General features: G+C 44.5%; 1 protein-coding gene and 1 long non-coding RNA gene across 2 annotated transcripts; one reads left to right on the top strand and one right to left on the bottom strand.

Annotated features, from left to right (window-relative positions):
* Nucleotides 1-290: 290 nt before the first annotated feature.
* On the top strand, nt 291-9,647 carry FZD4 (frizzled class receptor 4). Its single transcript, XM_012469470.2, has 2 exons — nt 291-575; nt 2,889-9,647. The coding sequence occupies exons 1-2, from the start codon at nt 291-293 to the stop codon at nt 4,215-4,217; spliced, it is 1,614 nt and encodes a 537-aa protein (XP_012324893.1). The 3' UTR covers nt 4,218-9,647.
* Nucleotides 1,195-13,245, bottom strand: LOC135270129 (uncharacterized). The gene is made up of 3 exons (XR_010338381.1): nt 10,692-13,245; nt 4,885-5,025; nt 1,195-4,143 (listed from the first exon to the last, which is right to left on the bottom strand). It is a non-coding gene; the product is annotated as an uncharacterized LOC135270129 (long non-coding RNA).
* Between the last annotated feature and the right edge of the window lie 362 nt (nt 13,246-13,607).

Raw genomic sequence — 13,607 nt, 5'->3', positions numbered from 1 at the left:
TGCTGGCTGGCTTCGCTGAGACGCCGAGCGGACACGGCCGGCGCCGGCTTGTGGGCTCGCCGCCTGCAGCCATGACCCTCGCAGCCTTTCCCTCGGTCTCGGCCCGGAGCGTCTGATATCCCACACAGTCGCGCGCAGCTACCGGAGAGCCGACCGCTGCCCCCTCGTCGCCGTATCGCACTCCCTTCCCGGGAGCTGGGAGCAGCGCGGGCAGCCGGCGCCCCCGTGCAAACTGGGGGTGTCTGCCGGAGCAGCCCCCGCCGCCGCCACTGCTGCCCCAGACGCTGGCCATGGCCTGGCGGGGCGCAGGGCCGAGCGTCCCGGGGGCCCCCGGGGGCGTCGGGCTCAGTCTGGGGTGGCTGCTGCAGTTGCTGCTGCTGGTGGGGCCGGCGCGGGGCTTCGGAGACGAGGAGGAACGGCGCTGCGACCCCATCCGCATCTCCATGTGCCAGAACCTCGGCTACAACGTGACCAAGATGCCCAACCTGGTGGGGCACGAGCTGCAGACGGACGCCGAGCTGCAGCTGACAACTTTCACACCGCTCATCCAGTACGGCTGCTCCAGCCAGCTGCAGGTGGGCGCCCCCACCCCCACCCCTGGCAGGACCCCTTGGGGAGGGACGCTCCAAACTAACTTTGCAGAGCCCATGCCAAGTTGATCATCCTAGCCCGAAGGGGACAGCTCTCCTGGAAAAGTGATTTCCATCCCCACCCCCACTTTCTCAGGGACTGGAAGCCAAAACGTTGTGTAAGTCATCTGGCCTGGGAAAGAACCCACTCTTATGCCCCGCCCTTCCGTTTTTCTCTCTTGCCCACCCATGTCTGGCCAGACCCCTAGCCCAGTGGAGCTGAGGGTTCTCTCTGCCAAGGATTCTGCCCACCACTGTTTGGGGGGCCAGTGGGAGAGAGCCAGCTGCAGCTAAGACTTGGAGGGAGAGATAAGGAGTCCATCCCTCACCAACCTTCCCTCCCCACTATTTTTGGGGTGAGTTATTAAAACACTACTGCACCGATTTCTGCTGAATTGCCCCTCCTCACCGTGTCCCTCAGAGTTTTAGAGGTCATGCATGAAGGAGTGGTTGGATTGGTTTGAGTTCTTTCTTATCCTCAGAGTTGAAGTCACATTTAATGCTTGGAGGGTGAGAAGAAGCTGCAGGAAGGTAGTTGGTATATTAGAAGAAATTTTTTTGCAGTCGTTAAAAAACGTAAAGCTTATTTAATGATAAGGAAAATGTTTATTCAACAGTAATAAGAATTTGCGTATACAGGGTGATTATAATCCTGCAAAAAGAAAAAAGAAAATTCATTGGGGGAATAAAAGACTGAAAGAAACATTTTTAAAGTGATAACATGGGTTATGTTTTGATTGGTGAGGCTGGGTGATTTTTAGAAATTTAAAGAAGAGCGAAGTTGTGGGAAAAAGTAGACCTTAATTGTCCAGACTAAATCTGTGGTCTGGCCCAGTGCCGTGGCTCACGCCTGTTATCCCAGCACTTTGGGAGGCTAAGGCAGGTGGATCATGAGGTCAGGAGTTCGAGACCAGCCTGACCAACATGGTGAAACCCTGTCTCTACTAAAAACACAAAAATTAGCCAGGCATTGTGGCGCATGCCTGTAATCCCAGCTACTCTGGAGGCTGAGGCAGGAGAATTGCTTGAACCCTGGAGGTTGCAGTGAGCCGAGATAGTGCCACTGCAATCCAGCCTGGGCAACAGCACGAGACTCCGTCTGAAAAAAAGAAAAGAGAAAAGAAATCTGTGGTTCTGGCTGTAACTTCTGAGAGATAAGAAACAGACATACAGCTTACTTATTAGGTGCATGTTTTTACATATGTCATTTTAAAACTTGGTTTGTGGTTTTGGAAAGATGGTCGGGATTAGACCTGTTGCTGGTGAAATATCCCTTTGGAAGTTTCAGAACTTTAGAACTAGGTTATAAAAGCTTAAGAAATGATCCTCCAGCTCTCAGTTTGGAAACAGCACATATCCTGACATCAGTGGCAATTTGTTGGAGAAACAGCTTTTGCAGGGATATATATTTTTAATTACATGTATCCTGGGGAGACAGCCAGGCTGTTTTGAAGGACAAGACTGGATCCCTTTACATGCTGGAAAATAGTTACTTGTAACTCTAGACTTCATAGACAACATCTGTAAGGAGCCAAGCAGACTGTTTATCAATGCTGGAGGAATTGAGGACAGCAACTGGACTCTCCCCTGCTGGTATTGCAGTTTCAGCGACTTAACATTTACATTTTCCTATTGTGCTTCATTATTATTCATTGAGGAAACCTGGCCAAACAAATCCCTAGTGACCACAGACCTCAATCTGCATCCCATCCTTGAGTCTAACAGTGTCTCAGTTGGGCCATTTTCTGTTTCTGTATGGGACTAGTTTAAACAAATTTTTAAGGGATAAAGTAGGGAGAAAAGAATACTAACAAGATCTATATTTTTTTTAACTTTTATTCTTAAAACGATAAAGAAATGGGGATAAAAATAAATCCCCTAAATGACTGAGTCATATTAGTTTCTTTAGCTTTCTCAAATAGTATCTAAAAGGGAAGAAGATGGGAAAGCCAGTTTTTTAAGATTTATTTCAAGTGCTGTGCAAAGAGGGCTTATGCAGTTCTTCAGACCCTATTTATTTTATTTTTTTTAATGTACATTCCTCTGGAAAGGATTACTAGAGCCAAACTAGGAAAAGTGTGTAAGTGATGGATTATCAGGCACCCTTGTTTAAGGTCTGAGTAAACAGACAGACTCCCCATAGGTTGGTTTAAAAGTAGATAGGTACATTGCCTGGAAGCATTCAGCTCAGCTTTGTGGGAAGATTTGGTCAGACTTCCAAGTCATTGTTTTTTCTTTGTTCATTTGTTACTCTTCCAGTTCTTCCTTTGTTCTGTTTATGTGCCAATGTGCACAGAGAAGATCAACATCCCCATTGGCCCATGTGGTGGTATGTGTCTTTCAGTCAAGAGGCGCTGTGAACCGGTCCTGAAGGAATTTGGATTTGCCTGGCCAGAGAGTCTGAACTGCAGCAAATTCCCACCACAGAATGACCACAACCACATGTGCATGGAAGGGCCAGGCGATGAAGAGGTGCCCTTACCTCACAAAACCCCCATCCAGCCTGGGGAAGAGTGTCACTCTGTGGGAACCAATTCTGATCAGTACATCTGGGTGAAAAGAAGCCTGAACTGTGTTCTCAAGTGTGGCTATGATGCTGGCTTATACAGCCGCCCGGCCAAGGAGTTCACCGATATCTGGATGGCTGTGTGGGCCAGCCTGTGCTTCATCTCCACTGCCTTCACAGTACTGACCTTCCTGATCGATTCTTCTAGGTTTTCCTACCCTGAGCGCCCCATCATATTTCTCAGTATGTGCTATAATATTTATAGCATTGCTTATATTGTCAGGCTGACTGTAGGCCGGGAAAGGATATCCTGTGATTTTGAAGAGGCAGCAGAACCCGTTCTCATCCAAGAAGGACTTAAGAACACAGGATGTGCAATAATTTTCTTGCTGATGTACTTTTTTGGAATGGCCAGCTCCATTTGGTGGGTTATTCTGACACTCACTTGGTTTTTGGCAGCAGGACTCAAATGGGGTCATGAAGCCATTGAAATGCACAGCTCTTATTTCCACATTGCGGCCTGGGCCATCCCCGCAGTGAAAACCATTGTTATCTTGATTATGAGACTGGTGGATGCAGATGAACTGACTGGCCTGTGCTATGTTGGAAACCAAAATCTCGATGCTCTCACCGGGTTCGTGGTGGCTCCCCTCTTTACTTATTTGGTGATTGGAACTTTGTTCATTGCTGCTGGTTTGGTGGCTTTGTTCAAAATTCGGTCCAATCTCCAAAAGGATGGGACAAAGACAGACAAATTAGAAAGACTGATGGTCAAGATTGGGGTCTTCTCAGTCCTGTACACAGTTCCCGCAACATGTGTGATTGCCTGTTATTTTTATGAAATCTCCAATTGGGCACTCTTTCGGTATTCTGCAGATGATTCCAACATGGCTGTTGAAATGTTAAAAATTTTTATGTCTTTGCTGGTGGGCATCACTTCAGGCATGTGGATTTGGTCTGCCAAAACTCTTCACACATGGCAGAAGTGTTCCAACAGATTGGTGAATTCTGGAAAGGTAAAGAGAGAGAAGAGAGGAAATGGTTGGGTGAAGCCTGGGAAAGGCAATGAGACTGTGGTATAAGGCTAGCCAGCCTCCAAGCTCTCTTCTCATTTTGAAGGAGGGGGGAATGCCAGCATTTTGGTGGAAATTCTGCTAAAAGTTGTATGCAGTGAATCTCAGTTGGAACAAACTAGCAACAATTAAGTGACTCCCATCAACCCACTGCCTCCCATCCCAACCCCAGCATCAAAAAAAAAAAAAAAAAAAAAAACACAGTGATTTTGCTGCAGACTTTGGAATTATCCAAAATGGAAAAGCCAGTTAGAGGCTTTCAAAGCTGTGAAAAATCAAAACGTTGATCACTTTAGCAGGTCGCAGCTTGGAGCGTGGAGGTCCTGCCTAGATTCCAGGAAGTCCAGGGCGATACTGTTTTCCCCTGCAGGGTGGGATTTGAGCTGTGAGTTGGTAACTTGCAGGGAGAAAGATGAACTTTTTTAACCCTTTACAATTTTAAATACTAACTGGGTCTTTCAGATAGCAAAGCAATCTATAAACACTGGAAACTCTGGGTTCAGAGAAGTGTTACAAGAGTTTTATAGTTTGGCTGATCTAACATAAACATCTTCTGTGGTGCACTGTCTGCTGTTTAGAACTTTGTGGATCGCACTCCCAAGAGGTGGTGTTAGAATCTTTCAGTGCCTTTGTCATAAAACAGAATTGTTTGAACAAACAAAAGTACTGTACTTACATAAGGTATCCAGTGGATTTTTCTTCTCTCTTTCCTCTCTTAAATTTCAACATCTCTGGTTTGGGCTGCTGCTGTTTTCTTCATTTTACATTAATGACTCAAAAAAAGGTATTTTTATAGGAATTTTTGCACTGCAGCATGCTTAAAGAGGGGAAAAGGAAGGGTGATTCACTTTCTGACAATCACTTAATTCAGAGGAAAATGAGATTTACTAAGTTGACTTACCTGACCGACCCCAGAGACCTATTGCATTGAGCAGTGGGGACTTAATATATTTTACTTGTGTGATTGCATCTATGCAGACGCCAGTCTGGAAGAGCTGAAATGTTAAGTTTCTTGGCAACTTTGCATTCACACAGATTAGCTGTGTAATTTGTGTGTGTCAATTACAATTAAAAGCACATTCTTGGACCATGACATAGTATACTCAACTGACTTTAAAACTATGGTCAGCTTCAACTTGCATTCTCAGAGTGATAGTGCCTTTTTTTTTTTTTTTTTTTAAGCATAAGAATGTTATCAGAGTCTGGTCTACTTATGACAATGGAAACTTTTTCAGTTTTATAAAGGGAACTGAGGACAGCTAATCCAACTACTTGGTGCATAATTGTTTCCTAGTAATTGGCAAAGGCTCCTTGTAAGATTTCATTGGAGGCAGTGTGGCCTGGAGTATTTATATGGTGCTTAATGAATCTCCAGAATGCCAGCCAGAAGCTTGATTGGTTAGTAGGGAATAAAGTGTAGACCATATGAAATGAAATGCAAACTCTAATAGCACAGGTCTTAATTGCCTTTTACGGAGGTATCCAAAGCTTTTAAATTTATCCTATACATTCTTCACAAGGGGGTACCCCCTAGCAGCCTCTCGAAAATTGCACTTCTCTTAAAACTGTAACTGGCCTTTCTCTTACCTTGCCTTAGGGCTTCTAATCATGAGATCTTAGGGACAAATTGTTGACTGCCTCACAGGTTTCTCTCCTTGTAACTCATACCTGTCTGCTTCAGCAACTGCTTTGCAATGACTCATTTATTTATTAATTGATGCCTTTAAATAGGAAAGGAAGCTCTTTTTTTTTTTTTTTTTTTTCAATCACACTTTGTGGAAAAACATTTCCAGGGACTCAAAATTCAAAATAGGTGGTCAAATTCTGGAAATAAGCATTCTTCTTATGTCAAATTTGGTTTGAGCCTTATGCCCATAGTTTGACATTTCCCTTTTTTCTTTCCTTATTGTTTTTGTGTGGTTTTTGAGCTATATGACATCAAGATGCATGTAAGGTCCATTGTGTATTTTGGAAGGTAAGGTCTTGGCTTTTGAGACGGAAGCTAAGTGGACACAGGTGGCCCCTGCTGCTGTGTGCCCAGTGTGAGTACCTTGGCTAGACTCTGGGTCAGGCTCCAGGAGCATGAGAATTGATCCCCAGAAGAACCATTTTAACTGCATCTGATACTACATTGCCTATGAAATGTAAAATGTGAATTCCCTGTGCTGCTTGTAGACAGTTCCCATAACTGTCCAGGGCCCTGGAGCACGCACCCAGGGCCAGAGCCTGCCCTTACTCACGCTCTGCTCTGGTGTCTTGGGAGTTGTGCAGGGACTGTAGCCCAGGCAGGGGAAGGAAGACCAGGCGGTAGGGGACTAGTCTTGCCGTTAGAGCATAGGGGTTTGTAATGCAGTTTTCTTCATAACACTTCAGTGATTGTGTGACCAAGGCAGCATCTGGCAGAAAGCCAGGCATGGAGTAGATGATCAATTCTTGTCAATGACTAAATAACAATAAAAGAGCACTTGGGTGAACCTGGGCCCCTGATTTCTGAGTTTTGAGTTCTGGAGCTAGTGTTTTGACAGTGTTTTGGGTTTTGACATGCCTGTTCCATAAATCTCTTGCCTTTTCAGAGCAAAGTATATTTGATCAGAAGTGGCCAGTTGGATTAGTAGCCTTAGCAATGTTACAGGGCTGTAGACCTCTCCTTTCACATTCCAGACAATGGAGAGTGTTCATGGTTTCAGGAAAGGAACTCTGTGGCTGAGGAGTCAGTTACCAGTGACTTTCAATCAACTCCGTCACCGCTTAAGTCGGCATTTGTTTTAAAAAAAAGTTAGTTATCATTATATTTATTGGGTGCCAACTGTATATAAAGCTCTGAAATAGATAATCTGTTCTAACTGATCTAGGGTGGGGATGCACCCAAGTCTGCCGAACTTTACTGTTCCTTTGGGAAAGGAGCAGGGACCTCTGGAATTCCCATCTGTTTCACTGCCTCCATTCCTTAAATCTCTTCCTGGGTCTCTCTACCTTTAACATACCTCTTTTCCCTTTCCCAGGATTCCTTCCAAGTCAGTTACAGGTGGTTTTAACAGAAAGCATCAGCTCTGCTTCATGACAATCTCTGTAGAAATCCCTTAGGAAGACTATTAAGAATAGGCCACAAAGACATGGACTCACACATCTGCTTTGACTCTGGGAGCCGGCAATTCAGGGCTTGGGGTGCTCCATGTGACTTGTGTTGGTATATTTGAGGACAGCATCTTGCTAGAGAAAAGGTGAGCATTGTTTTTCTTTTTCTGAAACCTACAGTAAATGGGTATGATTGTAGCTTTTTCAGAAATCCCTTGGGCTCCAGAGATTATACATGGTGCAATGGCACCTCTGTCCAACCTACTTTGTGGAAGACTCCTTTCTCCTGCTTCATAAAGGCCAAACCTCAGGGCAAGGGAATATGGGGTAGAATGGAGCTGGCTAGAACCATCTGGTCGAGCTACTTGGTTGATTCACGTCCTCTTTCCTTTATGGAGACCCATTTCCTGATCTCTGAGACTGTTTCTGAGCTGGCAACTTACTCAGGCCTGAAACTGGAAAAGGGGTGACACTTTTTTAATTTCAGAGATGCTCTCTGACTTTCCTCTCTCGGGTCACTCTCTCACCTGCACTCCCCAAACCCAGGTTCTGAGAAACTTGTGTGTCTAGATTCTGAATTGGGATTCTGTCCAGCACCTTTAGCTCTATACTCTGGCTCCTCATCCTCATTGAGGTCACCGAATTAAATGCTTATTGGGTTGAGAACCAAGCTGGGACCTGAGGATAAAAAGATGAGCTCAACAGCCTCAGCCCTAGAGGGGCAGACTCAGGTATTTCACCAGACCAGTGCAATGTTTGATTTCTGTTGAGATGGCCACAGCTACAGTTAGGGAAGAGAGCCACAGACTTTGGAAGGAACCTCTTTTTTTTTTTTTTTGAGGCAGAGTCTCACTCTGTTGCCAGGCTGGAGCATGTACTGGCACAATCTCGGCTCACTGCAACCTCCGCCTCCCGGGTTAAGCTATTCTCCTGCTTCAGCCTCCCAAGTAGCTGAGACTACAGGCTTGCGTCACACCTGGCTAATTTTTGTATTTTTAGTAGAGACGGGGTTTCATCATGTTGGCCAGGCTGGTCTCAAACTCCTGACCTCGTGATCTGCCCGCCTCAGCATCCCAAAGTGCTGGGATTATAGGCGTGAGCTACCACACCTGGCCTGGAAGGAACCTCTTAAATTCAGTTTACATCTTGTATTTTGTTCTGTGATAGAGGGCACTGGAGAGAGTTGCTATTCCAGTCAGTCATATCAAGACACTGGACTCTGAAAATTCCATTGGTTCCTTTATTTTATTTGAGTTCAGAGTTCTGATCTGGGTTTGTATTATGTCTGGCAGATGACCCGGGTTATCACTTTCCTCTGGGGTTAGGTCATAGATCTTGGAAACTCCTTCGAGAGCATTTTGCTCCTACCAAGGATCAGATACCAGAGCCTTACATAATGGATTTCATTTCAGTCTAGCCTACATAGAGCTTTCTGTTGCTGCCTCTTGGCATGCATGTGTGCAGTGATGACACACTTGACAGTGCTAGGAGACAAGTGACTTAGAGATCCCCCAACATGCGTCTTCCCCTTGGCAAGCTCAGTTGCCCTGATAGTAACCTCTTGGTTTCTGATGTACCTTTTTTCCCTTCTTCTTTGCATCAGCAAATTCCCAGAATTTACCCAGGCAATTTGTAGAGGACCTTTTTGGGGTCCTATATGAGCCATGTCCTCAAAGCTTTTATACCTCCTTGCTCTTCTATAGTGTTCAGTACATGACCACTGTCATCCCAGAAGGCTTCTGAAAAGAGGGGCAAGAGCCATTCTGCCCCACAAAGGTCGGGTCCATCTTCTCTCCCAGGTTGTAAAAGTTTTCAAATCTTATTAATAGGCTGGGGCCGTGACTTGGCTGTGGGCTTTGGGAGGGGTAAGCTGCTTTCTAGATCTCTCCCAGTGAGGCATGGAGGTGTTTCTGAATTTAGTCTACCTCACAGGGATGTTGTGAGGCTTGAAAAGGCAAAAAAATGAAGGCCCCTTGAGTTCTTTGTAAGAAAGATGGATGAAATATCAGGTGTAATCTGCAAAAAGATAAAATGTGACTCCCCCTGCTCTGTGCAGCAGTTGGGCTGGATGCTCTGTGGCCTTTCTTGGATCCTCATGCCACCCCACAGCTCCAGGAACCTTGAAGCCAACCTGGGGGACTTTCAGATTTTTAACAAAGAGGTACCAGGCAAACTTCCTGCTACACGTGCCCTGAATGAATTGCTAAATTTCAAAGGAAATGGACCCTGCTTTTAAGGATGTACAAAAGTATGTCTGCATTGATGTCTGTACTGTAAATTTCTAATTTATCACTGTACAAAGAAAACCCCTTGCTATTTAATTTTTGTATTAAAGGAAAATAAAGTTTCATTTGTTAGCTCGTGTGTGACTTTTGGCATATTTCTGAAAGTATACAGCAGCCCCTGGGAAGCCTATACACCCAGCAGTGAGAAACGGAGGATTCAGTTTGCAGGGCAGATTGGGAACTGCTTTCTGAGAGCCTCTTTGTTTCTTTTTTGCTGGTGCTATTTTTCCCCTGTGGGATTTCTCCTGGGTCAGCAAACCCCCACAGTCCAAGGTCAACAGAATAGATCACTAATATGGTCATCAGTAACACTCAAGTAGGTCACATGATGCTTTGGATATAACGATAGTTCTCAAGTTGTTATCCCAATGACACCTCTTTTTGGCATTTTCAATACATGTGGCCATCTTTGCCTTCCAAGTCCCATTGACTTAATCTGGTGGCCTAAAAAAGTTATCCCATCATTGTTAGAACTTTTGGGCTCTTAAAAAAGGGAAAGGAAAAGGGGCTTTTTTAAAAAAATCAGATTATCTTATTTTATTTTTTCTGGCTACACAGTGGTTTTGTTTGTGTAATAGACATGGGCATATGAAACATTTGTCAGGAAAGTGGCTTCTTTAGCTAATTTTATAAATTGGGTGATCTATGTCCCCATATCCAGAGATGTCATCAGACAAAGCAAATTCAAAGCTATTATCAGGATATTGTTATGGGAGCCAGTAACATTATGGACCACACAGACAGAGGGAAGGAGAGCCATGACTGTCTGTTGATGCCCCGGATGTGAACATTAGGTCTCTTGACATGCTTTTAAATTGCTTGCCACCCTTTAGCTTCACTTGAATACCACCCTGTTTTTGGTGTGAGTAAAAAGCCCATTGAACAAGGATCAGCAATACTGCTATCCCTATCTGCAGATTGCTATTGGACATTTATCTCAAACCCTAAATGAAGGGATGTATGTAATTTAAATTGTTTTCCCAGTAGGGCTGTGTTTCTCATTCCATTACCTATTCATTAAGTAGTTACAAAGTTAAGGAAAGTCAACATAATCTGGAATGAATTCTTAATAATTCCCTGCACTTCAAGAAATATTTTCTAAATAGAAAATACTTTCACTTACATGATTTTATTTTGTTCTCCTGGCATTTCTGAAGTCAGTAGGGCAGGCATGACAACCTTCCTTTAGAGTGGAGAAGCCAAGACGTAGAGAGGGTGAGGGCAACCCAAAGGGAAGGGAGAAGCTTGGTCAGCAGGTCTTCCCATGTCCAGCTCAGGGTTTTGGTTGTATTTTTATTTTACACAGGGTTTTCTTTTGTTTTTGTTTTATACTCCTGTGGGTTGCATGGTGTCTCCCTGAAAACATATGTTGAAATCTTAACCCCAGATACCAGTGAACGTGACCTTATTAGGAAATAGGGTATTTGCAGATCAAATCAAATTCAAAATGAGTTCATACTTACTAGAATAGGGTGGGTTCTAATCTAATAACGAGTATTCTTATTAAAAAAAAAAAAAAAAAGGCGGGAAATTTGGACACAGAGAGGAGAATGCCATGGGAAGGCTGACACAGAGATTGGAATTATGCAGCTACAGGCCAAGCAAGAAACACCAAGGATTGCTGGCAACCACCACCCAGGAGAGAGACAGGGAAGATTCTTCCTCAGATTCTCCAGAAAAAAACAACCTTGATCTTGGATTTCTAACCCCCAGAACTCTGTAAGAATAAATTCCTATGGGTCGGGCACAGGGGCTCACGCCTGTAATCCCAGCCCTGTGGGAGGCCAAGGCAGGCAGGTCACTTGAGATCAGGAGTTTGAGACCAGCCTGGCCAATATGGTGAAACCCTGTCTCTACTAAAAATACAAAAATTTAGCCAGGCGTGGTGACATGTGCCTGTAGTCCCAGGTACTTGTGAGGCTGAGGGAGGAGAATTGCTTGAACCTGGGAAGCGGAGGTTGCCTGAGCCTGGGCATCGCAGCAAGACTCTGTCTCAAATAAATAAATTCCTGTTGTCTTTAGCCACCCGGTTTGTGATAATTTGTTACAGCAGCCCAAGGAAACTAATACAGACTCTATCCCTCTGATTTCTTTTCTTTTCTTTTTTTTTTTTTGAGATGGAGTCTTGCTCTGTCACCCAGGCTGGAGTGCAATGGCCCCATCTCGGCTCACTGCAACCTCTGCCTCCCGGGTTCAGGTGATTCTCCTGCCTCAGTCTCCTGAGTAGCTGAGATTACAGGCACCTGCCATCATACCCGGCTAATTTTTGTATTTTTGTGGAGACAGGGTTTCACCATGTTGGTCAGGCTGGTCTTGAACTCCTGACCTCAGGTGATCCACCCACCTCAGCCTCTCAAAGTGCTGGGATTACAGGTGTAAGCCACCGCACCCAGCCTCTTCTGATGTATTTACTGCAAATAATTCACTTTGAATGGGTAGATTCTTTGGTACCTTTCTCAATAATGAGAACTGACCATAAGCTTCTGTTCTTTAAAAGATTATATAGCATAATCACCGTAGTACATTTCTGTATCTGTAAACCAGACACCTCTAGAGTAAATGGCATGATCCCCAACACTCTGTGGTTTGAATTGGTCTTGGCTGGTCTCTTGCCCACCTTCCCCCAATGGGAGCTCTGTGCGTGGCCAGGACCCTAACTGGAATGTGACCTAAGGGTTTTTAGCATTTCGGTCCTGAGAACTGATTTTTCCTCTTTCCCATTTTAGCTTTCACATGCAATTATAATTTTAAAGTTGAGCTGACTCTTGACTAAAGAGGTCAGCCTTGGCCTCCTGTGTTCAGAGGTTCTGTGTACAGAAATAAACCAGACTGGGAGAAGGGCTTTATTCTGTCCTTCGTTTTCCTTCACAATGCAAGCTGGTATCGTAGGACTGGGAGGATCTCACAAAATGTTTTGAAAATGTGTTGGACCTGCAAAAGTTTAGTCCAAAAATGGACCTTGGCCTCACGTGAAATTCTCAGAATTACCCTGTTTTTTTCTTCCTTTAGTCGATTTCATCTTTAGGCTCAGAGGTCCCATAAATGTATTTACCCTCATTGCCAAGGATTCCAACTTCTCAAAATCCCAAGGAAGGAGAACAGAAAATCAAATGTATTGCATTTTCTATCAACTGGCTGATTTTCATCAGCTTTCCACCTGGTTTCCTATAAGCACCCAATTCTGTTTTCACTCAAGAACGTGCTTAATCTCATGGAAAGCCCAAATTACAATGCCTTTCTCTTTAAGAGATTAAATGATTGGCTATCTAAATTTCCTGAAATGCCTGAGGATTGCATCATTCCACTTGCTATGAGGTAAATGGGTAGAATACAAAGCCATGAGATGGAATAGATAAGTCACAGTTCATCGTTTTCCTCTCACCCCCTTGCCTTGGTATATGCATTGCTTCCTTTTGCCTAGTATCTCCTTTCCATCTTTCTTCACCTAGGTTATGTCTGTCCTTTTTAAAGTCTTGTGTCATCTTTCCTGGGAAGAGAACCCTGATCCTCCTGCTTGCCACTTCCTCCTTCCCTTTCCTTTTATTGATAGGTAGGTTTAAACCTCTGTGCATTCAACTCTGGGAGCCTTCCTTGCATTGATTGCAATGGTCTGTGCGTGCATCCATTTTCCTTACTAAACTGTGCTCCCTGAGTGTGACTTTGAGCGCCTAAAGTTGTCTACTTATCACACTACCTGGCACAGAGCACAAGTTTCAAAAGTATTTGTATAAGGAAGGAAGGGAGGAAGGAAAGAAATGGAGTAAGGAAGGAGGGGAGGAACTGAAGGGTTCTGGTGACAAATGTGGTGAGGATAGAAAGGAAACCAAAGGTGACAACAAGAGCCATCAGGTTGCCGGGCACGGTGGCTCACGCCTGTAATCCCAGCACTTTGGGAGGCCGAGGCAGGTGGATCACCTGAGCTCAGGAGTTCGAGACCAGCCTGGCCAACATGGTGAAACCCTGTCTCTACTAAAAATACAAAAAATTAGCCAGGTGTGGTGGTTCATGCCTATAATCCCAGCTACTCAGGAGGTTGAGG

This window comes from Aotus nancymaae, unplaced genomic scaffold (assembly GCF_030222135.1).
Source record: "Aotus nancymaae isolate 86718 unplaced genomic scaffold, 86718_ANA_hifiasm-v0.15.2.pri h1tg000059l, whole genome shotgun sequence".
Classification (NCBI taxonomy): domain Eukaryota; kingdom Metazoa; phylum Chordata; class Mammalia; order Primates; family Aotidae; genus Aotus; species Aotus nancymaae.
This window is presented reverse-complemented; position numbering and strand designations above follow the sequence as displayed.